Source organism: Oncorhynchus clarkii, chromosome 33 (assembly GCF_045791955.1).
Source record: "Oncorhynchus clarkii lewisi isolate Uvic-CL-2024 chromosome 33, UVic_Ocla_1.0, whole genome shotgun sequence".
Taxonomy (NCBI): domain Eukaryota; kingdom Metazoa; phylum Chordata; class Actinopteri; order Salmoniformes; family Salmonidae; genus Oncorhynchus; species Oncorhynchus clarkii.
This window is the reverse complement of record NC_092179.1, coordinates 27,302,903-27,328,961: the sequence shown is the minus strand read 5'-3', so window position 1 is coordinate 27,328,961 and position 26,059 is coordinate 27,302,903. Positions and strand designations below refer to the sequence as shown.

The window sequence follows — 26,059 nt, the reverse complement described above, 5'->3', positions numbered from 1 at the left end:
CGAGATTGCTACATGCCTGCCTCCCACTGTAGCACTGCACCATGCTATCCCACTGTAGCACTGCACCATGCTATCCCACTGTAGCACTGCACCATGCTATCCCACTGTAGCACTGCACCATGCTATCCCACTGTAGCACTGCACCATGCTATCCCACTGTAGCACTGCACCATGCTATCCCACTGTAGCACTGCACCATGCTATCCCACTGTAGCACTGCACCATGCTATCCCACTGTAGCACTGCACCATGCTATCCCACTGTAGCACTGCACCATGCTATCCCACTGTAGCACTGCACCACGCTATCCCACTGTAGCACTGCACCATGCTATCCCACTGTAGCACTGCACCATGCTATCCCACTGTAGCACTGCACCATGCTATCCCACTGTAGCACTGCACCACGCTATCCCACTGTAGCACTGCACCACGCTATCCCACTGTAGCACTGCACCACGCTATCCCACTGTAGCACTGCACCACGCTATCCCACTGTAGCACTGCACCACGCTATCCCACTGTAGCACTCCACCATGCTATCCCACTGTAGCACTGCACCACGCTATTCCACTGTAGCACTGTACCACGCTATCCCACTGTAGCACTGCACCATGCTATCCCACTGTAGCACTGCACCACGCTATCCCACTGTAGCACTGCACCACGCTATCCCACTGTAGCACTGCACCATGCTATCCCACTGTAGCACTGCACCATGCTATCCCACTGTAGCACTGCACCACGCTATCCCACTGTAGCACTGCACCACGCTATCCCACTGTAGCACTGCACCACGCTATCCCACTGTAGCACTGCACCATGCTATCCCACTGTAGCACTGCACCACGCTATCCCACTGTAGCACTGCACCACGCTATCCCATTGTAGCACTGCACCATGCTATCCCACTGTAGCACTGCACCATGCTATCCCACTGGACCAAATTGAGAATTGTTTGAGAATGTCTAATGATGTCATGCAGATTATAGCCAACTGGTCTCTGTTACATCCAGTGAAAGATGTCATATTTAGTTTGTTATCTGGTCAGATTACAACCAGATAGAGATTTCTTTTTCTGGTTGTGAAATAGACTGTTTACCAAAAGATGTCTTAATGACATCATTGCAACCACTTTGGCACACAGCTCCGTGCTGCTCCATCCTGCTTCCGTGCTGCTCCATCCTGCTTCCGTGCTGCTCCATCCTGCTTCCGTGCTGCTCCATCCTGCTCCGTGCTGTTCCATCCTGCTCCGTTCCTCTCCATCCTGCTCCGTTCTGCTCCGTGCTGCTCCATCCTGCTCCATCCTGCTCCGTGCTGCTCCATCCTGCTCCATCCTGCTCTATCCTGCTCTGTGCTGCTCCATCCTGCTCTATCCTGCTCTGTGCTGCTCCATCAGACCCAGAGTCAAAATGGTGGTGGTGACCTTGTTGCCATGACAAATGTAAAGCAAACAGCATACCTGCCTGCACACTGATTTATGCCCCCAAAACTCCAAATTGAGGCTTTATCCTAGTGCGTATAGCAGGTACTGTTTTCACCCTTCCTCAATTGTCGTCAGGCCAGCTGTTGCTAGGGAACCTTTCGGCTCTTCCCGAAAACATGGCGACAGTGTCAGTGTTCGTCAAAGCTGTCATGCCGTGTGTGTGTGTGTGTGTGTATGCACTCCATCCATAGACATGACAAAAACACACACACAATGTACACTTCACTGTCTTATATAAGGATCCATCCCTAAAGAACATCATATCTGTTGTTCAGGGTGCAAGTACGGTGCCATGCCACCCCCCTCACAGCATCATGGTACGGACCGTCTCACTGGTTCTGGATGGAAAATGGATGCTTGTGGTTGGTTCCACAGCAACATCTTCATAGGGGTGTTTATATTCACTTTAGTTATGGAGAAGAGGGAACAAAGAACTCTGACTGTTGAAATGTTATTTTGGTTAGCATTGGTACACCCTCAGTGGGTAGTCAGAAACCACAAGCATCCGTTTTTCAGGGGAAAAGCAGAGAACAGGTGAAGCCTGAACTTTTTGCTTCCTGTTTCAGCTGACCCGCTCAGGCGTTTCTCTTTATGCCTGCTGCGTTAGGTTAGACAAACGACAAACAAACAAATGTCACTGTTGAAAAGCCATTTTGGTTAGCATTGGTTTGTGTTGGTTAGCATTGGAGTGCAGAGACTTTCTTGGTTTCTTGTCAGCCTAAGTTCTAGGTTTATCTAGGGAGAATGTTGAGTGTTTCTTTGGAGGAAAAGCAGAGAGAAATGTGAAGCATAAGGCCTTGTCCCCCAAAGATATAATGATCCTATTGTGAAATAATTTATTTTAGCCTTTTCAATGGCGATTTTAGCATGTCAATCTTGGTGGGGCAAACTGCCAGCAAAGCCTTTACACAGCACAGCACAACAATAAACAATACATTAATTGCACTACAACGGTGACAAACAGTGCCCACAAACTGTTAGGGCCTACATAAAACTGTCCCAACAGCAGAGCTTTCTTTTCAGCACCATGGAGTGAATCCTGACCACTGATACACCTGGCTATCAGCCAGTGGAGAGACAGACCAAGGCGCAGCGTGATTAAAGTTCCACATCTTTAATTTAGTGAAACTTTCAAACAAAACCAGAAACAAACAACGACCGTGCAGTACTGAGGTGCAACATGCACTAACTCAAAAACAATATCCCACAAACACAGGTGGAAAAACGGCTACCTAAATATGATCCCCAATTAGAGACAACGATTACCAGCTGCCTCTAATTGGGAACCATACCAAACACACCAACGTAGAAATAATAAACTAGAATACCACATAGAAATTATAAACTACAATAACCCCTAGTCACGCCCTGACCTACTACACCAGAGAGAAACAAGGGCTCTCTATGGTCAGGGCATGACACTACATGTGGATATCCAAGTCAGAACAGTAGGCTGTTATGAGGGGGAAAGGGACCAAATTATTGATGCACTTGGGCAACTAACAGCTTACTACACAACATACACTTAGTATTACTTTCTTAGCTACAGTATACATATCTCCCTGGCGTATTACATCATTTATGCAGCAACATACAATACATTTTTGGGCTCCCCTTGTTGTGCTGTGCTCACTTGAACAGGAAGGTGGCGCAGCGGTCCTTCGTGGGCAAATTTGGTCATCAAACTTGTAACTCTATGGCAGCACCCAAGGGGCTTGAATTTTCAAGCTCTACCCGTAGATTTTGCAGTGATTTAGGGTCCCTGTGAGTGACAGAACACTAAGCCAATCACAGCACAACTAGAGAATGTTGTGTTGTGTCGTGGCTTTGCTGGCATGCATCGGGAATAATAAAATAGGGGAGTTTGCCCCACCAATAGAATGTAATGGTTTGAAACCTTGAAGGTTTTACTACATATCGTGAGGCATGTCTTGCCTTGCTTCAAAGTTGCCAAAATCCAACCAAACGTGCAGGCAATTATTTTATATAGACTTCCATGTGCCATTGCAACCAGTAGCCTATTTCTCTCATGTTCTATTGTTTTTCAAAGCAACTTTCTTTCATTGTCCGGTAGCCAAAGACACAATCCTGTTATATTATCAACCCAGGCTGGTTGCCTTTAGATCTTCCCTCTTTCCACATTTCTAACTGATATTTTCATCTCTGCCTCATGAAACTGCGTGCATGTGTGGTGGGCTTTTGACTGAGGGAACATTCGCGCATAGCTTACTGTGTTTATAATGTGAAGAAATAATACATAATGATCCATCCCTAACGATCTGTTGCATGAACATCATTGCTTTTTAACGTTTTTTTGGGGATGTATCCTAGGCCTACTGGTTGTATGAATTTGGGATCTATCGTCCCACAACGGCCCCAGTCTGTTTAGAATAGGCTATTTCTTTCTCACACAGAACGACAAGCTGACCATTATAATAGATACACTTTTCCACTATGGGGGATAGTAGACTAACATAGGCAAGTGAGTCAAGTGATCCATTGCTGGTCTTGTTTGCTGAGGAAAAGTCAATATCTTCAAAGTGCTCATCGGAATTCGGTAAGAAGGAGGCACGCCGTTGCATCCTGGATCATGTTCTCTTAAGATGAATAATCATAAACGAAATGTGATTTCTGTCGTTCTGAACTCCGTGGGTCGACACCCTAATCAGGTTAGCACCGCACCCAATGCATGTCCGGTCATTTACGCACACACACACATACACATACACACACAAACACACACACACACACACACACACACACACACACATACACACACACACACACACACACACACACACACACACACACACACACACACACACATACATATACGCATACGCACACACACACACACACACACACACACACACACACACACACATACACACACACACACATATATACATACACACACACACACACATACACACACATACACACACATACACACACACATACACACACATACACACACATACACACGCATACACACGCACACACATACACACGCACACACACACACACACACACACATACACACACACACACACAGACCTCATCTGAAACTCCTCAGCCAAATAACCAAACATCCCTCTAATGTCCAATGTCCTTAAAGGGAGGTGATATATTAAATGGATTTCATTTGAATGAATAAACATTGTCTGGCCCTGCTAGACAGTTGACTCAACCTATCCAGACAGATAGTCTTCATTTAACAAGGTAGATGGATGACAGTAAGGTTTACAGAGAGCTTTGTGTCAACCAGTCAGCCATTTCTCTCTAGCACATCTCTCCATAGAGCCTTCAGAATGAGAGCTTCCCAAGTGACACCCTATAACCGATGTATTGCACTGCCCTTGACCAGAGCTCTATCAAAAGTAGTGCACTTCGTAGGGAATAGGGTGTCCTATCTTTTTCTTCTCCTTCCCTTTGCTCTGTCACTATACAATATTCTCTCTCTCGATCCCTTCTCTGTTTCTCTCAGATGTTTGTTGCGGACTGTAGTGCTCGTCAGTCAGGGCTCTGCTTGCATGTGTGACTGTAGGTGTTTACATCAACTAACTCAACTATCAACACTTGATGACATACTGCAGGGCACATCCAGTCAATACATTCAAGAGGTGGGTTCTAGGCAGATAGTACACGCATGCATCTTGGTAGCTACAACAAAGTACAGGACACCATTGATTCATCACTACTCACACCAAACCAAAACATTGTGTTAATTAGGGCACACCTTAGCAAAACGTTTCAAAACCAAATGCAGCGGATGTCGAAAATTGCCATTTTTTTTTACCGGACATGTACTAGTAGTTCCTTCCGGTTTTACTCTGTTTTCTTCCATTTGGTGTCTACTGAACAGGACCCAGCCAGGTGCATCCCTAACAAGGACGCTGTATAGCCTTCTATAATTACTCCTCAGGGATAGAAGAGAAACCAATGAGAAACATTTCATTGAACCACAGCCATGACTCAGCCTTTTCCAACATCAATAACATTTTAATGGGATCATGGCTACCCAAATGGCACTCTTGACTAGGGCCCATAGGGAATGGGGGACAAACAGCATCTCTTACTGGTGAGACTGACGTTGCAAATTTGATTTGCAGTTGTAGGCACCCTGATCGCCCTCTGACCTCTAACATCTGACCTTGTTAGACTACTGACTAGCCTTTTATATGACTAATATAATGTAGCCTACTGACTAGCCTTTTATAGGACTAGCATGTAGCCTACTGACTAGCCTTTTATAGTACTAGCATGTAGACTACTGACTAGCCTTTTATAGTACTAGCATGTAGACTACTGACTAGCCTTTTATAGGACTAATATAATGTAGACTACTGACTAGCCTTTTATAGGACTAGCATGTAGACTACTGACTAGCCTTTTATAGTACTAATATAATGTAGACTACTGACTAGCCTTTTATAGGACTAATATAATGTAGACTACTGACTAGCCTTTTATAGGACTAATATAATGTAGCTTACTGACTAGCCTTTTATAGGACTAATATAATGTAGACTACTGACTAGCCTTTTATAGGACTAATATAATGTAGCTTACTGACTAGCCTTTTATAGGACTAGCATGTAGACTACTGACTAGCCTTTTATAGGACTAATATAATGTAGACTACTGACTAGCCTTTTATAGGACTAGCATGTAGACTACTGACTAGCCTTTTATAGGACTAATATAATGTAGACTACTGACTAGCCTTTTATAGGACTAATATAATGTAGACTACTGACTAGCCTTTTATAGGACTAGCATGTAGACTACTGACTAGCCTTTTATAGGACTAATATAATGTAGACTACTGACTAGCCTTTTATAGGACTAATATAATGTAGACTACTGACTAGCCTTTTATAGGACTAGCATGTAGACTACTGACTAGCCTTTTATAGGACTAATATAATGTAGACTACTGACTAGCCTTTTATAGGACTAATATAATGTAGACTACTGACTAGCCTTTTATAGGACTAATATAATGTAGACTACTGACTAGCCTTTTATAGGACTAATATAATGTAGACTACTGACTAGCCTTTTATAGGACTAGCATGTAGACTACTGACTAGCCTTTTATAGGACTAATATAATGTAGACTACTGACTAGCCTTTTATAGGACTAATATAATGTAGACTACTGACTAGCCTTTTATAGGACTAGCATGTAGACTACTGACTAGCCTTTTATAGGACTAATATAATGTAGACTACTGACTAGCCTTTTATAGGACTAATATAATGTAGACTACTGACTAGCCTTTTATAGGACTAGCATGTAGACTACTGACTAGCCTTTTATAGGACTAATATAATGTAGACTACTGACTAGCCTTTTATAGGACTAATATAATGTAGACTACTGACTAGCCTTTTATAGTACTAATATAATGTAGACTACTGACTAGCCTTTTATAGGACTAGCATGTAGACTACTGACTAGCCTTTTTAGTGAGGACGTTTGGTGATACATGATAAGACATCAATATTACCCAGTCCCTTATTGAGGACAGTTGATAATACATTAATATTACCCAGTCCCTTAGTGAGGACATTTGATAAGACATCAATATTACCCAGTCCCTTATTGAGGACATTTGATAAGACATCAATATTACCCAGTCCCTTATTGAGGACAGTTGATAATACATTAATATTACCCAGTCCCTTAGTGAGGACATTTGATAAGACATCAATATTACCCAGTCCCTTAGTGAGGACCTTTGATAAGACATCAATATTACCCAGTCCCTTATTGAGGACAGTTGATAATACATTAATATTACCCAGTCCCTTAGTGAGGACATTTGATAAGACATCAATATTACCCAGTCCCTTATTGAGGACAGTTGATAATACATTAATATTACCCAGTCCCTTAGTGAGGACATTTGATAATACATTAATATTACCCAGTCCCTTATTGAGGACAGTTGATAATACATTAATATTACCCAGTCCCTTAGTGAGGACATTTGATAATACATTAATATTACCCAGTCCCTTAGTGAGGACATTTGATAAGACATCAATATTACCCAGTCCCTTAGTGAGGACATTTGATAAGACATCAATATTACCCAGTCCCTTAGTGAGGACATTTGATAAGACATCAATATTACCCAGTCCCTTATTGAGGACATGATGGTATGTGATCAGTAAAAGGGCCGAAAATAAGTGATTGTGCTGATCTTGCGTGACCTCACTCACTTTAACACACACACACACACACACACAGACACACACACACACACACACACACACACTGGGTCTTTCTCCGTCCACACCATCCACACTCATCACAGAAGAAAGCCACTGTGGTCAGCACCTCTGGATTTAATGCTTGCTGCTAAACCACAGCTCACTTTAATCTCAGATCCACGTCACACAGACAGACCACACACACCACACCACACACAGACTAGCACGGACATCCCAATTCAGCCATTATTTTAGGACAAACTTCTCCAAAAGAGGGCAAGATATAGGCCCAGTCCTAAATCAACTCGATATAGGCCCAGTTCCAAATAAACTTCTAGATATAGGCCCAATCCCAAATCAACTCCTAGATATAGGCCCAGTTCCAAATCAACTCCTAGATATAAGCCCAATCCCAAATCAACTCCTAGCTCCCAGCCCATTTCCCCTGATAGATCTGAAAAGATTGGATGGGTGTATGCAACAGGGTTAAAGTGATGTAGGGGCTAGGGATTGAATTGGGATTGTGTTTACGAGTGGCGCAGCGGTCTAAGGCACTGCATCTCAGTGCTTGAAGCGTCACTACAGAATCCAGGCTGTATCACAACCGGCCGTGATTGGGAGTCCCATAGGGTGGCGCACAATTGGCCCAGCTTTGGCCGGTGTAGGCCGTCATTGTAAATAAGAATGTGTTCTTTAACGAACTTGCCTAGTTAAATAAAGGTTAAATACATTTTTTTATAAAAAACAAGTTGTTTAAGGGTACTTTAAACAGCATGTCAAATTTTTGAATGGTCTCTTTGTCCTGTTGTCTAAAGGAGAACTCACCAGACCCATTGTCAGTTTGCACAGTAAGAAAGCAGCCTTTTCATTTGCCGTTAGTTCGTTTGTTGTCGGAGCTTTGTGTTGTAGTTACCAGCCGTTGGTGACTGACGGACGTCAATTTTGCCCGTTTCTAAATGTAGAATCGGTTTGCAAGTTACGACCGGCACTCTGTTCAGAGGTGCTGATTACTGTCGGCCGGTGGACGCTCGACAATCCTAGCGGTCTGTCCGTGCCTTTAGTGTGTGTGTGTGTGTGTGTGTGAACTGTCTGTCTGCACAATAAGGCAGGCAAGATAGCAGTGAATAGGCTTTGAGTAGCCTGATTACCCAAGAGCCTCTCCTTCAAGCCTAAACTCATATCTCTCTTTTTCTCTCTCTCCCCCCTTTCTCTGGGTTTTGGTAATGAGATGGTGTTCTTGCATAACCAATTTCCTTTTTGAAGATGGAGGAGGCAAACCCTAGAGTCTCACTGAGTGTGCCCCGACCCAACCCTAGTGCCCTAGACCATATATAGGAAATAGGAAGGGTCCTTCTAAGTGCACTTGGGGCCACTTATCGACCTTGTCTCCATGGAGATGAGCTTGTTCAGTGGGTTCTGAGGATGTGTTGCGCCTGGAGGAGCCTCTCAAGGGCCCCTCTCCAGTCTGTCGTCTTTTCATCCCACGACATTGTCCTCGGATCTCCACAAAACGAGACATGTTGTTTAAAACGTCCATATATATGACATAACGTGTTGTTTTTCAAACCCAACAGCAGCTTTTAATTCTGCTTGTGAGACCATCAATCTTTCATAGGCCTAATACATATTGTAATTGTTGACAACCCTCAATAGTAGCTCTTGATTGTGCTGCGTATGTTGAGGTGGTTGTGGTAGGAGATCTCAGGAGACATATCATATGCCCTTATGTCTAATGGAAGTGGTAGTCCGTGAATCGTCTTCAGTATTTTATATTCATGGTATTGATGGTTATGAGAGCAGTCGTGGCCAAAAGAACACAAATATTAATTGCCAAAAAGTTTGCTGCTTCAGTGTCTTTAGATATTTTTGTCAGATGTTACTATGGAATACTGAAGTATAATTACAAGCATTTCATAAGTGTCAAAGGCTTTTATTGATAATTACCAGAAGTTGATGCAAAGAGTCAATATTTGCAGTGTTGACCCTTCTTTTTCAAGACCTCTGCAATCCGCCCAGGCATGCTGTCAATTAACTTCTGGGCCACATCCTGACTGATGGCAGCCCATTCTTGCATAATCAATGCTTGGAGTTTGTCAGAATTTGTGGGTTTTGTTTGTCCACCCGCCTCTTATGAGTTGACCACAAGTTCTCAATGGGATTAAGGTCTGGGGAGTTTTCTGGCCATGGAGCCAAAATATCGATGGTTTGTTCCCCGAGCCACTTAGTTATCACTTTTGCCTTATGGCAAGGTGCTCCATCATGCTGGAAAATGCATTGTTCGTCACCAAACTGTTCCTGGATGGTTGGGAGGAGTTTCTCTCAGAGGATGTGTTGGTACCATTCTTTATTCATGGCTGTGAGTGAGACCACTCCCTTGGCTGAGAAGCAACCCCACACATAAATGGTCTCAGGATGCTTTACTGTTGGCATGACACAGGACTGATGTCTTCTCCAGACAAGCTTTTTTCCGGATGCCCAAACAATCGGAAAGGGGATTCATCAGAGAAAATGACTTTACCCCAGTCCTCAGCAGTCCAATCCCTGTACCTTTTGCAGAATCAGTCTGTCCCTGCTGTTTTTCCTGGAGAGAAGTGACTTCTTTGCTGCCCTTCTTGACACCAGTCCATCCTCCAAAAGTCTTTGCCTCACTGTGCGTGCAGATGCACTCACACCTGCCTGCTGCCATTCCTGAGCAAGCTCTGTACTGGTGGTGCCCCGATCCCGCAGCTGAATCAACTTTAGGAGACGCTTCTGGCGCTTGCTTGACTTTCTTGGGCGCCCTGAAGCCTTCTTCACAACAATTGAACCGCTCTTCTTGAAGTTCTTGATGATCCGAAAAATGGTTGATTTAGGTGCAATCTTACTGGCAGCAATATCCTTGCCTGTGAAGCCCTTTTTGTGCAAAGCAATGATGACGGCACGCGTTTCCTTGCAGGTAACCATGATTGACAGAGGAAGAAGATTCCAGGCACCACCCTCCTTTTGAAGCTTCCAGTCTGTTATTCAAACTCAATCAGCATGACAGAGTGATCTACAGCCTTGTCCTCACCAGCACTCACACCTGTGTTAACGAGAGAATCACTGACATGATGTCAGCTGGTCCTTTTGTGGCAGGGCTGAAATGCAGTGGAAATGTTTTTTGGGGATTCAGTTCATTTGCATGGCAAATGCATGTTTATTGTTTACTCCATGTGTAACTCTGTGTTGTTGTCTGTTCACACTGCTATGCTTTATCTTGGCCAGGTCGCAGTTGTAAATGAAAACTTGTTCTCAACTAGCCTACCTGGTTAAATAAAGGTGAAATAAAATAAATAAAATAAAGAGGGACTTTGCAATTAATTGCAATTCATCTGATCACTCTTCATAACATTCTGGAGTATATGCAAATTGCCATCATACAAACTGAGACAGCAGACTTTGTGAAAATTTATATTTGTGTCATTCTCAAAACTTTTGGCCACAACTGTAGAATCCATACCAGAGCATTGGCCTCTGATGCTCATCGTGTCCCTTCTCCACTTGTTAATGACGTAAGGTGTGTTTTACAGCGGGCATTAATTTGACACAGATAAAGACAGGGGCCCTGTCTCTGTTTGTTTTACAGCAGGAGAGCTGCTTCGTGCTGGAGCCAGCCGAATGATTTGGAGCTTGTTACCACACTGATTTATCATTGTAATACAGCAGTGGAGAGATCAGATCGAGCAGTAAATCTCTCCTCGTAAATTGTAATATATAGCATTGAGTGGTAGCTGTGATACCCTGCTGCTTTCCAGCCCGGGACTACAGTAGGCTATGAATGATTATCTACACCACTGCCGTCCATCTTTAAAAGCTTTAGAATGTCTCACTAATGGACCTTATCACAGAGTAACGGGTTGACTACTTAATAAGAGCTTTAGAATGTCTCACTAATGGACCTTATCACAGAGTAACGGGTTGACTACTTAATAAGAGCTTTAGAATGTCTCACTAATGGACCTTATCACAGAGTAACGGGTTGACTACTTAATAAGAGCTTTAGAATGTCTCACTAATGGACCTTTTCACAGAGTAACGGGTTGACTACTTAATTAATCCCCTTAGTTTGAAGTTTGTCAACCGAAAGGCATTTAGCGATAAATCCCTGAAGAGGACCTGTCAAGTTCGACAGAATCTGTTAATGTCAGATCTCAGATCAGATGTTGACGTTGATCTATGCATTGTTTGGATCCAGGCTGGTTGTTTGAGCAGCTTAACCTTGGATATCTCTCCATAGTCGTCTCTTAATGGCTGCAGTGAGTACAGCAGATTGAGAACGTCCTCTCTGACTCAGTGGCAATGTTCCTCCTGTTAGTGTTCTGGCAATCTGCTTTGGCACAGACAAGGTCCTATTTCTCGCTCTCTCTCTCTCTCTCTCTCTGTGTGTGTGTGTGTGTGTGTGTGTGTGTGTGTGTGTGTGTGTGTGTGTGTGTGTGTGTGTGTGTGTGTGTGTGTGTGTGTGTGTGTGTGTGTGTGTGTGTGTGTGTGTGTGTGTGTGTGTGTTGGCACCAGGGGGCTGTGTCAATCACAGCTCATTTTCTATCAGATGTTGTCAATCTCACACCAGTGAATCAGAAACAACACTTTAAGACAGCTGTCATACTGATCTGCTTTTCAGACTGCTGAGATCTAGGATGCATCCCTACTCCCTATATAGTGCACTGCATTTTACCAGAGTCATATGGGCCCTAAAGAGAATTTGGGACGCAGTCCTAATGAATTATTCACAAGCTCCCTTGCTGTGCAACATGCAGGTGATTGAACTCACACATGTGGTGAACACAGTTGAACTTCCCCTACTTTCATCTTAGTGGGAGCATTAGTGGGAACCTGGATTAGAATTAGTGGGCTATAAGGTTCTATTATCAGGGCCAGGTGTTTAGCACCTTGACAGAGAAATCCCATGTCATCTCTGAAAGTACCGTAACTTTCCAAATGCCAATGTATCTTGTGGACTTGGTGAAGCCTGTCTCCTGTGGGCGTCATGTCGCTGTGTGTACCATCTGCATCCTAAAATCTGGTACCCTGTATATAGTGTGTAGGGAATAGGGTGTGATTTGGGACTTAGCCTGACTATCTGACTCATAAAACCAAACTAGGGCTGGGAACTGACCTCACGATACAATGTTATCACTATACCAAATATCTCCTACATCTGCACATTGATCTGGTACTGGTACTCCCTGTATATAGCTCCACATTGATATGGTACTGGTACTCCCTGTATATAGCTCCACATTGATCTGGTACTGGTACTCCCTGTATATAGCTCCACATTGATCTGGTGCTGGTACTCCCTGTAAATAGCTCCACATTGATCTGGTACTGGTACTCCCTGTATATAGCTCCACATTGATCTGGTACTGGTACTCCCTGTATATAGCTCCACATTGATCTGGTACTGGTTCTCCCTGTATATAGCTCCACATTGATCTGGTGCTGGTACTCCCTGTATATAGCTCCACATTGATCTGGTACTGGTACTCCCTGTATATAGCTCCACATTGATCTGGTACTGGTACTTCCTGTATATAGCTCCACATTGATCTGGTACTGGTACTCCCTGTATATAGCTCCACATTGATCTGGTACTGGTACTCCCTGTGTGTAGCTCCACATTGATCTGGTACTGGTACTCCCTGTATATAACTCCACATTGATCTGGTACTGGTACTTCCTGTATATAACTCCACATTGATCTGATACTCCCTGTATATAACTCCACATTGATCTGGTACTGGTACTTCCTGTATATAACTCCACATTGATCTGGTACTGGTACTCCCTGTATATAGCTCCACATTGATTTGGTACTGGTACTCCCTGTATATAGCTCCACATTGATCTGGTACTGGTACTCCCTGTATATAACTCCACATTGATCTGGTACTGGTACTTCCTGTATATAACTCCACATTGATCTGGTACTCCCTGTATATAGCTCCACATTGATCTGGTACTGGTACTCCCTGTATATAGCTCCACATTGATCTGGTACTGTTACTCCCTGTATATAACTCCACATTGATCTAGTACTGGTACTTCCTGTATATAACTCCACATTGATCTGGTACTCCCTGTATAAACAGTGCCTTGCGTATTCGGCCCCCTTGAACTTTGCGACCTTTTGCCACATTTCAGGCTTCAAACATAAAGATATAAAACTGTATTTTTTTGTGAAGAATCAACAACAAGTGGGACACAATCATGAAGTGGAATGACATTTATTGGATATTTCAAACTTTTTTAACAAATCAAAAACTGAAAAATTGGGCGTGCAAAATTATTCAGCCCCCTTAAGTTAATACTTTGTAGCGCCACCTTTTGCTGCGATTACAGCTGTAAGTCGCTTGGGGTATGTCTCTATCAGTTTTGCACATCGAGAGACTGACATTTTTTCCTATTCCTCCTTGCAAAACAGCTCGAACTCAGTGAGGTTGGATGGAAAGCATTTGTGAACAGCAGTTTTCAGTTCTTTCCACAGATTCTCGATTGGATTCAGGTCTGGACTTTGACTTGGCCATTCTAACACCTGGATATGTTTATTTTTGAACCATTCCATTGTAGATTTTGCTTTATGTTTTGGATCATTGTCTTGTTGGAAGACAAATCTCCGTCCCAGTCTCAGGTCTTTTGCAGATTCCATCAGGTTTTCTTCCAGAATGGTCCTGTATTTGGCTCCATCCATCTTCCCATCAATTTTAACCATCTTCCCTGTCCCTGCTGAAGAAAAGCAGGCCCAAACCATGATGCTGCCACCACCATGTTTGACAGTGGGGATGGTGTGTTCAGCTGTGTTGCTTTTACGCCAAACATAACGTTTTGCATTGTTGCCAAAAAGTTCAATTTTGGTTTCATCTGACCAGAGCACCTTCTTCCACATGTTTGGTGTGTCTCCCAGGTGGCTTGTGGCAAACTTTAAACTACACTTTTTATGGATATCTTTAAGAAATGGCTTTCTTCTTGCCACTCTTCCATAAAGGCCATATTTGTGCAATATACGACTGATTGTTGTCCTATGGACAGAGTCTCCCACCTCAGCTGTAGATCTCTGCAGTTCATCCAGAGTGATCATGGGCCTCTTGGCTGCATCTCTGATCAGTCTTCTCCTTGTATGAGCTGAAAGTTTAGAGGGACGGCCAGGTCTTGGTAGATTTGCAGTGGTCTGATACTCCTTCCATTTCAATATTATCGCTTGCACAGTGCTCCTTGGGATGTTTAAAGCTTGGGAAATATTTTTGTATCCAAATCCGGCTTTAAACTTCTTCACAACAGTATCTCGGACCTGCCTGGTGTGTTCCTTGTTCTTCATGATGCTCTCTGCGCTTTTAACGGACCTCTGAGACTATCACAGTGCAGGTGCATTTATACAGAGACTTGATTACACACAGACGGATTGTATTTATCATCATTAGTCATTTAGGTCAACATTGGATCATTCAGAGATCCTCACTGAACTTCTGGAGAGAGTTTGCTGCACTGAAAGTAAAGGGGCTGAATAATTTTGCACGCCCAATTTTTCAGTTTTTGATTTGTTAAAAAAGTATAAGTAAAATATCCAAAGTAAAATATCCAATAAATGTCGTTCCACTTCATGATTGTGTCCCACTTGTTGTTGATTCTTCACAAAAAAATACAGTTTTATATGTTTATGTTTGAAGCCTGAAATGTGGCGAAAGGTCGCAAAGTTCAAGGGGGCCGAATACTTTCGCAAGGCACTGTAACTCCACATTGATCTGGTACTGGTACTCCCTGTATATAACTCCACATTGATCTGGTACTGGTACTCCCTGTATATAACTCCTCATTGATCTGGTACTGGTACTTCCTGTATATAACTCCACATTGATCTGGTACTTCCTGTATGTAGCTCCATTCTTTTGTATGTCTTTATTATTATTATTATCATTTTTTAACTCTGCATCTACGGGAAAGGTTCGTAAGCAAGTATTTCACTATAAAGTCTACACCAATTGTATTTGGTGCATTTGATTTGATACTTATGTGCAAATACACTACCGGTCAAAGGTTCGAGAACACCTCCTTATTCAAAGGGTTTTTCTTTATTTTATTGTTTTCTACATTGTAGAGTAATAGTGAAGACATCAAAACTATGTAATAACACATATGGAATCATGTGGTAACCAAAAAAAGTGTTAAATATAAAATGTATTTTGATTTGTTTGAGATTCTTCAAAGTAGCCACCCTTTGCCTTGATGACAGCTTTGCATACTCTTGGCATTCTCTCAACCAGCTTCATGAGGTAATCACCTGGAATGCATTTCAATTAACAGGTGTGTCTTCTTGAAATATAATTTGTGTAATGTATTTCCTTTTTAATGCGTTTGAGCCAATCAGTTGTGACAAGGTAGGGGGGTTACAGAAGATAGCCCTATTTGCTATAAGACCAAGTCCATATTATGGCAAGAACAGCTCAAATAAGCGAAGAGAAATGATAGTCCAGCATTACTTTAAGATATGAAGATCAGTTAATACGGGAAATTTCAAAAACTTTGTCAGTTTCTTCAAGTGCAGTCTCAAAAACAATCAAGCGCTATGATGAAACTGGCTCTCATGAGAATCGCCATAGGAATGATCGACACAGAGTTACCTCTGCTGCAGAGGATAAGTTCATTAGAGTTACCAGCCTAAGAAATTGCACCCCAAATAAATGTAACAGACACATCTCAATATCAACTGTTCAGAGGAGACTGTGTGAATCAGGCATTCATGATCAAATTGCTGCAAAGAAATCACTACTAAAGGACACCAATAATAAGAAGAGACTTGCTTGGGCCAAGAAACACTAGCGATGGACATTAGACCGGTGGAAATCTGTCCTTTGGGCTGATGAGTCCAAATTGGAGCTTTTTGCTTCCAACCGCCGTGTCTTTGTGAGATTCAGTGTGGATGAATGGATGATCTCTGCATGTGAATTTCCCAACGTAAAGCATTAAGGAGGAGGTGTTATGGTGTGGGGATACGCCATCCCATCTGGTTTGCGCATAGTGGGACTATCATTTGTTTTTCAACAGGACAATGACTCAACACACCTTCAGGCTGGTTAAGGGCTATTTTACCAAGAAGGAGAGTGATGGAGGGCTGTATCAGATGACCTGGACTCCACAATCCCCCGACCTCAACCAAATTGAGATGGTTTGGGATTAGTCGGATTAGTGCTCAACATATGTGGGAATTTCTTCAAGACTGTTGGAAAAGCATTCCAGGTGAAGCTGGTTGAGAGAATGCCAAGAGTGTGGCTATTTGAAGAATCTCAAAAATAAAATATATTTTGATTTGTTTAACCATTTTTTGGTTACTACATGATTCCATATGTGTTCATTCAGTTTTGATGTCTTCACTATTATTCTACAATGTTTCGATTGGTCAGGGAAATGAAAGTACTGAAAACATGTTGGCATGTTAGCTCACTATTTCAAAAGAAGATGGAGAACAAGCTATATGATGAAAAAATTATACTTTTCAAAGTAGTAGTGCTACTTTGAGTCAAATGTTGATGTATCATCCAAAATAATATTGTGATATGTAACTATACATTTTGTCCCACATCACTAATCCAAATGATATTATCAGTCTATAACTGTGTGCCTCTGTGTCTGTCCTTCCTGACTCTGCGCTCATTACAAAATGGGCTGTGAGGATGGAGGCACTGGTCATTAAATATTCAGAGGGACTGGAGCCTTTTGGTAAAGAGCAGGGCCTGTACACAGGGGACTGCTGCTGTTCTCTCACAACAGCCACTGGGATTTAAAGGAGGAGCTCAGCTGTGGTTGGCTTGCTGGAAGGGACTCTCCATTTAGTCTGACCTTGCTGACGGACGGTGTTAGGTGGCTCTGGGGTAAAGTTTTCCCTTAGGTACAGATCTAGGATCAGTTTCCCCTTCACCAATCCGAACCTTAACCATTAGTGGGGAAAATGCAAAACTGACCCAAGATCAGCGTCTAGGGGCAACTTCACCCTACACCATTTCAGTGCCTCAGGGATACATGGAGGGCATTTGGGCTGATTGGTTTCTCTCTTTTCAGGTTTCGACCGGGGGAAAGAAGATTCCCTTCCTCCGAAAGAGGACTCGTCTCACTCCATATCCAAGAGCAAGGTACGGTCCAAAAATACACCCCAGACTTCCTCTCCTCTCACAGCTCTCCTCTCCTTTCTCTCTTTACAGGATGTACAAGGACAGAAAACATACCCATACACTCACTCTGAAGCAGAAACCTTTGAAATCGACTTTATTTCTTTGGCCAAAGTCCCCAACCATTAAAGCATCATGCTTTACCATCAACTCTTTATGAGCAAGTAGAAGAGGAGAGGAGAGGAGGAAGGGAGGGTGCTGATGAAACCCATTTCAGTATGTAAGACATAGTCCTAATGAGACCAGAGATTAAGAGAGTTACTGTAAAAGAACAAGCCAACAATTTCAACCTCGCCACGGCTGTGAGCTTCATTCATAATTAATCACATGTACATCAAACCATCATCAAAAACAGAAACCCAACCATTCCAGGCCTTCCTCAACAGAACCCACTGTTCAACTTCCAATGAAACTAAGGCCTAGGGTTGCAAAATTCTGGTTACTTTCCCAAACATCCAAGGTTTTATAGAAATCCTGGTTGGTGGTTCCGTTGAATAGGAGAGAGAGAGAGGACAGTGTGCTGAAATAGCAGTGGGCTGGATTTGAACCCACGCTACAGCGGTATATTTGTTCTATAGGCAGCGGCTGTTCTGTTTTTCCAATAATAAAACAGTGACAGCATAAATATATACATAAATCCCAGTCCTCTCCTCTTTACTCCAGTCCTCTCCTCTTTACTCCAGTCCTCTGCTCTTTACTCCAGTCCTCTGCTCTTTACTCCAGTCCTCTCCTCTTTACTCCAGTCCTCTCCTCTTTACTCCAGTCCTCTCCTCTTTACTCCAGTCCTCTGCTCTTTACTCCAGTCCTCTGCTCTTTACTCCAGTCCTCTCCTCTTTACTCCAGTCCTCTGCTCTTTACTCCAGTCCTCTCCTCTTTACTCCAGTCCTCTCCTCTTTACTCCAGTCCTCTCCTCTTTACTCCAGTCCTCTCCTCTTTACTCCAGTCCTCTGCTCTTTACTCCAGTCCTCCGCTCTTTACTCCAGTCCTCTCCTCTTTACTCCAGTCCTCCGCTCTTTACTCCAGTCCTCTCCTCTTTACTCCAGTCCTCTCCTCTTTACTCCAGTCCTCTCCTCTTTACTCCAGTCCTCTGCTCTTTACTCCAGTCCTCTTTACTCCAGTCCTCTGCTCTTTACTCCAGTCCTCCGCTCTTTACTCCAGTCCTCTCCTCTTTACTCCAGTCCTCTCCTCTTTACTCCAGTCCTCTCCTCTTTACTCCAGTCCTCTGCTCTTTACTCCAGTCCTCTTTACTCCAGTCCTCTCCTCTTTACTCCAGTCCTCTCCTCTTTACTCCAGTCCTCTTTACTCCAGTCCTCTTTACTCCAGTCCTCTTTACTCCAGTCCTCTTTACTCCAGTCCTCTCCTCTTTACTCCAGTCCTCTCCTCTTTACTCCAGTCCTCTCCTCTTTACTCCAGTCCTCTCCTCTTTACTCCAGTCCTCTCCTCTTTACTCCAGTCCTCTCCTCTTTACTCCAGTCCTCTCCTCTTTACTCCAGTCCTCTCCTCTCTTCTTTACCCCAGTCTTCTCCTCTCCTCTTTACTCCAGTCCTCTGCTCTTTACTCCAGTCCTCTCCTCTTTACTCCAGTCCTCTCCTATTTACTCCAGTCCTCTGCTCTTTACTCCAGTCCTCTCCTCTTTACTCCAGTCCTCTCCTCTTTACTCCAGTCCTCTCCTCTTTACTCCAGTCCTCTGCTCTTTACTCCAGTCCTTTCCTCTTTACTCCAGTCCTCTCCTCTTTACTCCAGTCCTCTCCTCTTTACTCCAGTCCTCTCCTCTTTACTCCAGTCCTCTGCTCTTTACTCCAGTCCTCTCCTCTTTACCCCAGTCCTCTCCTCTTTACTCCAGTCCTCTCCTCTTTACTCCAGTCCTCTGCTCTTTACTCTAGACCTCTCCTATTTACTCCAGTCCTCTGCTCTTTACTCCAGTCCTCCGCTCTTTACTCCAGTCCTCTGCTCTTTACTCCAGTCCTCTGCTCTTTACTCCAGTCCTCTCCTCTTTACTCCAGTCCTCTCCTCTTTACTCCAGTCTTCTGCTCTTTACTCCAGTCCTCTCCTCTTTAATCCAGTCCTCTGCTCTTTACTCCAGTCCGCTCCTCTTTACTCCAGTCCTCTCCTCTTTACTCCAGTCCTCTCCTCTTTACTCCAGTCCTCTCCTCTTTACTCCAGTCCTCTGCTCTTTACTCCAGTCCTCTGCTCTTTACTCCAGTCCTCTCCTCTTTACTCCAGTCCTCTCCTCTTTACTCCAGTCCTCTGCTCTTTACTCCAGTCCTCCGCTCTTTACTCCAGTCCTCTCCTCTTTACTCCAGTCCTCCGCTCTTTACTCCAGTCCTCTCCTCTTTACTCCAGTCCTCTCCTCTTTACTCCAGTCCTCTCCTCTTTACTCCAGTCCTCTGCTCTTTACTCCAGTCCTCTTTACTCCAGTCCTCCGCTCTTTACTCCAGTCCTCTCCTCTTTACTCCAGTCCTCTCCTCTTTACTCCAGTCCTCTCCTCTTTACTCCAGTCCTCTGCTCTTTACTCCAGTCCTCTTTACTCCAGTCCTCTCCTCTTTACTCCAGTCCTCTCCTCTTTACTCCAGTCCTCTTTACTCCAGTCCTCTTTACTCCAGTCCTCTCCTCTTTACTCCAGTCCTCTCCTCTTTACTCCAGTCCTCTCCTCTTTACTCCAGTCCTCTACTATATAATCCAGTCCTCTCCTCTTTACTCCAGTCCTCTGCTCTTTACTCCAGTCCTCTCCTCTTTACTCCAGTCCTCTCCTCTTTACTCCAGTCCTCTCCTCTCTTCTTTACCCCAGTCTTCTCCTCTCCTCTTTACTCCAGTCCTCTGCTCTTTACTCCAGTCCTCTCCTCTTTACTCCAGTCCTCTCCTATTTACTCCAGTCCTCCGCTCTTTACTCCAGTCCTCTCCTCTTTACTCCAGTCCTCTCCTCTTTACTCCAGTCCTCTCCTCTTTACTCCAGTCCTCTGCTCTTTACTCCAGTCCTTTCCTCTTTACTCCAGTCCTCTCCTCTTTACTCCAGTCCTCTCCTCTTTACTCCAGTCCTCTCCTCTTTACTCCAGTCCTCTGCTCTTTACTCCAGTCCTCTCCTCTTTACCCCAGTCCTCTCCTCTTTACTCCAGTCCTCTCCTCTTTACTCCAGTCCTCTGCTCTTTACTCTAGACCTCTCCTATTTACTCCAGTCCTCTGCTCTTTACTCCAGTCCTCCGCTCTTTACTCCAGTCCTCTGCTCTTTACTCCAGTCCTCTGCTCTTTACTCCAGTCCTCTCCTCTTTACTCCAGTCCTCTCCTCTTTACTCCAGTCTTCTGCTCTTTACTCCAGTCCTCTCCTCTTTAATCCAGTCCTCTGCTCTTTACTCCAGTCCTCTCCTCTTTACTCCAGTCCTCTCCTCTTTACTCCAGTCCTCTCCTCTTTACTCCAGTCCTCTCCTCTTTACTCCAGTCCTCTGCTCTTTACTCCAGTCCTCTGCTCTTTACTCCAGTCCTCTCCTCTTTACTCCAGTCCTCTCCTCTTTACTCCAGTCCTCTCCTCTTTACTCCAGTCCTCTCCTCTCTTCTTTACCCCAGGCTTCTCCTCTCCTCTTTACTCCAGTCCTCTCCTCTCCTCTTTACTCACTCCAGTCCTCTCCTCTCCTCTTTACTCCAGTCCTCTGCTCTTTACTCCAGTCCTCTCCTCTTTACTCCAGTCCTCTCCTCTTTACTCCAGTCCTCTCCTCTTTACTCCAGTCCTCTCCTCTTTACTCCAGTCCTCTGCTCTTTACTCCAGTCCTCTGCTCTTTACTCCAGTCCTCTCCTCTTTACTCCAGTCCTCTGCTCTTTACTCCAGTCCTCTCCTCTTTACTCCAGTCCTCTCCTCTTTACTCCAGTCCTCTCCTCTTTACTCCAGTCCTCTCCTCTTTACTCCAGTACTCTCCTTTCTTCTTTACCCCAGGCTTCTCCTCTCCTATTTACTCCAGTCCTCTCCTCTTTACTCCAGTCCTCTGCTCTTTACTCCAGTCCTCTGCTCTTTACTCCAGTCCTCTGCTCTTTACTCCAGTCCTCTCCTCTTTACTCCAGTCCTCTCCTCTTTACTCCAGTCCTCTCCTCTTTACTCCAGTCCTCTCCTCTTTACTCCAGTCCTCTCCTCTTTACTCCAGTCCTCTCCTCTCTTCTTTACCCCAGGCTTCTCCTCTCCTCTTTACCCTAGTCCTCTCCTCTTTACTCCAGTCCTCTGCTCTTTACTCCAGTCCTCTGCTCTTTACTCCAGTCCTCTGCTCTTTACTCCAGTCCTCTCCTCTTTACTCCAGTCCTCTGCTCTTTACTCCAGTCCTCTCCTCTTTACTCCAGTCCTCTCCTCTTTACTCCAGTCCTCTCCTCTCTTCTTTACCCCAGGCTTCTCCTCTCCTCTTTACCCTAGTCCACTCCTCTTTACCCCAGTCTTCTCCTCTCCTCTTTACCCTAGTCCTCTTCTCTTTTCCCCAGGCTTCTCCTCTCCTCTTTACCATAGTCCTCTCCTCTTTACCCCAGTCTTCTCCTCTCCTCTTTACCCTAGTCCTCTCCTCTTTACTCCAGTCCTCTGCTCTCCCCTCTTTACTCCAGTCCTCTGCTCTCCCCTCCTTACTCCAGTCCTCTCTTCTTTACTCCAGTCCTCTGCTCTCTCCTCTTTGCTCCAGTCCTCTCCTCTTTACTCCAGTCTTCTCCTCTCCTCTTTACTCCAGTCCTCTGCTCTCTCCTATTTACTCCAGTCCTCTTCTCTTTACTCCAGTCCTCTCCTCTTTACTCCAGTCCTCTGCTCTTTACTCCAGTCCTCTGCTCTTTCCTCCAGTCCTCTCCTCTTTACTCCAGTCCTCTCCTCTCTTCTTTACCCCAGTCTTCTCCTCTCCTCTTTACCCTAGTCCTCTCCTCTTTACTCCAGTCCTCTGCTCTCTCCTCTTTACTCCAGTCCTCTGCTCCCCCCCCCCCTCTCCTCTACCTACCAGGTTTTTTCTGAGCCGTTAAGTGGCCCTGCCTCATGAAGCTCTCCCCCTGCTCTCTCTGTCTACTCTCTGCTAATGGAACTCTATTAGGCCCTGGCTTCAGCTAAGAGTCATGCCTGTGTAGAATCCAGCTCCTTGGTTAGCGTTAGCCAAGCTAGCGCAGGACTAAACAAAGGGCTTGACAGGCTGAGCAGGGCATAAGGTAAGGCCCACAGCGTTGTTCGTCGTAGCCTCAACTGAGGCTGCTATTACTATTGCAGGACTTCCATTGGGGGCTGTTATCATGGTGGTATCGGAGGCCTGTTGTTGTCTTCCAGGTGTCAGGATACTCTCAAGGCTCCTTTGACATTCACCTCAGAAGCCAAAAACGCCAAGGGTGCCTCCAGACACCAGATGAGTGTGTGTGTGTACCTAGTATGATTGGGTAAATCAATCAGACTGGTGCTGAAGTTTGAGTGGCGCCCAGACAACTCTAATACAGCAGTCTATTGGATGGGAATAATGATTTCTCAGGGACTCAAAGTGCTTTACATAGTAAGAGGGGTAACTCACCTCATCCAACCGCCAATGTGTAGCATCCACCCACCTCAGTTTGGGCCAGACAGCTCCCCAGTTTGGGCCAGACAGCTCCCCACATGCTCATCACATCCAGTAATACAGTAAGACGTCTGTCCTAGTGTCACCAGATGGAAACTGTTTGTCTCAGGTTAGAAGGGTACTAGTGAGCCATTCCCAGCTGACTATACGCTCACTTCCTCCTCCATGTCTCTACAGTCAGAGTCCAAGCTCTACAATGGCTCTGACAAGGATGTCTCGTCGTCCGGTAACAAGCTCACCAAGAAGGAGTCGCTCAAGGTAAGAGACTTACAGCAGAGACCAGCCTAAGGATGATCTTATAGTAAGTAGCTTGTCAGAACGGCCCTGTTTCTGTTGCGTGAGGCAGCTTGATGTAGAAGTACAACCCCTGGACAGGACTCTAGACATTAGGGGAAACACTGTAGCATGATGTTTGTGTGTGGCCCCTGCAGGTACAGCTAGGGGAAACACTGTAGCGTGATGTTTATGTGTAGCCCCTGCAGGTACAGCTAGGGGAAACACTGTGTAGCGTGATGTTTGTGTGTGGCACCTGCAGGTACAGCTAGGGGAAACACTGTAGCGTGATGTTTATGTGTGGCCCCTGCAGGTACAGCTAGGGGAAATACTGTAGCGTGATGTTTATGTGTGGCCCCTGCAGGTACAGCTAGGGGAAATACTGTAGCGTGATGTTTGTGTGTGGCCCCTGCAGGTACAGCTAGGGGAAACACTGTGTAGCGTGATGTTTGTGTGTGGCCCCTGCAGGTACAGCTAGGGGAAATACTGTAACGTGATGTTTGTGTGTGGCCCCTGCAGGTACAGCTAGGGGAAACACTGTAGTGTGATATTTGTGTGTGGCCCCTGCAGGTACAGCTAGGGGAAACACTGTACCGTGATGTTTGTGTGTGGCCCCTGCAGGTACAGCTAGGGGAAACACTGTAGCGTGATGTTTGTGTGTGGCCTCTCCAGGTACAGCTAGGGGAAACACTGTAGCGTGATGTTTGTGTGTGGCCCCTGCAGGTACAGAAGAAGAACTACCGTGAGGAGAAGAAGAGAGCCACCAAGGAGCTCCTCAGCACCATCACAGACCCCTCTGTTATTGTCATGGCTGACTGGCTCAAGGTTCGACTTGCCCTGCTTCTTGTTTCTGGACTGTACACAACGTGGGCCATGTGCTGCAATTACTTGAATATTACTTTACATGCAACAAACTATAAAGCCATAAGAATCTGCTATAATCTATTGAAGTTTCTCCAGAATTTTCACAAGTGCCCTTGTTGATAGAAGTTTCCAACAAAATAAATATATATTTTAACATAGTTTATTTGACATGATGATATTTGGTGTATTTTATGTCTGAGTGTCTGTGTTTGGCCACGTGTCTGCTCCTCAGATCCGGGGTACTCTGAAGAGCTGGACCAAGCTGTGGTGTGTGCTGAAGCCGGGGGTTCTTCTCATCTACAAGACCCATAAGAACGGCCAGTGGGTGGGCACGGTGCTGCTCAACGCCTGCGAGCTCATCGAGAGACCCTCAAAGAAGGACGGCTTCTGTTTCAAACTCTTCCACCCGCTGGAGCAGTCCATCTGGGCAGTCAAGGTAATAAAAATAGTACATTTATTTTATATAGAGCTTTTCATTAGAACAGCGTCTCAAAGTCTCTTTTAAAAACAACAACAACTAATTCAAGGTGATCTGTTGGGCGATGGCTTCCACAACTTCAGATAATAATGATGATAAGATGGAGAGCGATAGAGTTTCTAGTCAGACCTGCACAATGGCCTTTAGGTAAGGGAGACATCATTTCATCTAATGGAGTGGTATGTGCACATCTGTAAAAGCCCCTTGTCCCAAATGCTGGATCAGACAGGATAATGTAGAACAAAAACAGAAATCTGTCTGCACACTGGTATAATACTCTGGTATAATACTGCCTAAGTACATTTTTGTTCAGACATTAACTGACTAACCTGAGTACCGCTCTCTTTAGCTAATCCACTCCCTACTCCATGGCCTTTCTGCCATCTTCACTTGTGAACATTCAATCATTTTCTCTTGATCCTGATTCCATCCTTTTTACAGCTACCCGAGTTTGTATCCTGTTGCCGAGTTTGTATCCTGTGTGTATCGTGTTGCTAAGCAACCGTGTTTTGTTTGTCCAAACAAAACCAGTCTTTCAAAAGTTGCTGGCTCACATCTAAATTCTCCAACTAAATACATACTGTAATTCCAACCACAAAACTTCTTAGTACAACAACTTGTCTAGCTAACAGCTTAATGTTTGTTTTTGACTTTGTTCTAAATTCATATTCTATTTTCGAGGCTCCACATGTTTTCATGGAAAATGTTCATGTTATTTCCAACCACCAATAGAGGGGTTGGTTGTTTAGAAACAAAAGGGTCGCCTGCACAACTATGGGACAAACAGACGGGTTGGATTAGATTGTTGACCACATGTTAACTATAGTTCAGCTCCAGTGTTTATTGAGAACAAATACATTTGCAAAACGAGCACTTGTCTCTCATATATATTGTTAAAGTTGTTGTTTAGCTAGATAGCACATTTGTGCCCTATTAGCATTGCCATGAAATCAGTCAAAACACCTCAAAACAAGATATGGTATCAAGAAATAAGCTGAAACGAGCCAGTTACAATTCCC

The 26,059-nt window shown here is 44.4% G+C and overlaps 1 protein-coding gene across 5 annotated transcripts in view; it reads left to right on the top strand.

Annotated features, from left to right (window-relative positions):
- LOC139392699 (oxysterol-binding protein-related protein 8-like) overlaps positions 1 to 26,059 on the top strand; it is a 151,755-nt gene that overhangs the window by 99,873 nt on the left and 25,823 nt on the right. For all 5 annotated transcript variants that reach the window (XM_071140874.1, XM_071140872.1, XM_071140871.1 and 2 more), the window contains 4 exons: positions 17,776 to 17,846; positions 23,603 to 23,683; positions 24,422 to 24,523; positions 24,795 to 24,998. In XM_071140874.1, the coding sequence (XP_070996975.1) occupies positions 17,776 to 17,846; positions 23,603 to 23,683; positions 24,422 to 24,523; positions 24,795 to 24,998 (458 nt within the window). The remainder of the gene's footprint in view (positions 1 to 17,775; positions 17,847 to 23,602; positions 23,684 to 24,421; positions 24,524 to 24,794; positions 24,999 to 26,059) is intronic.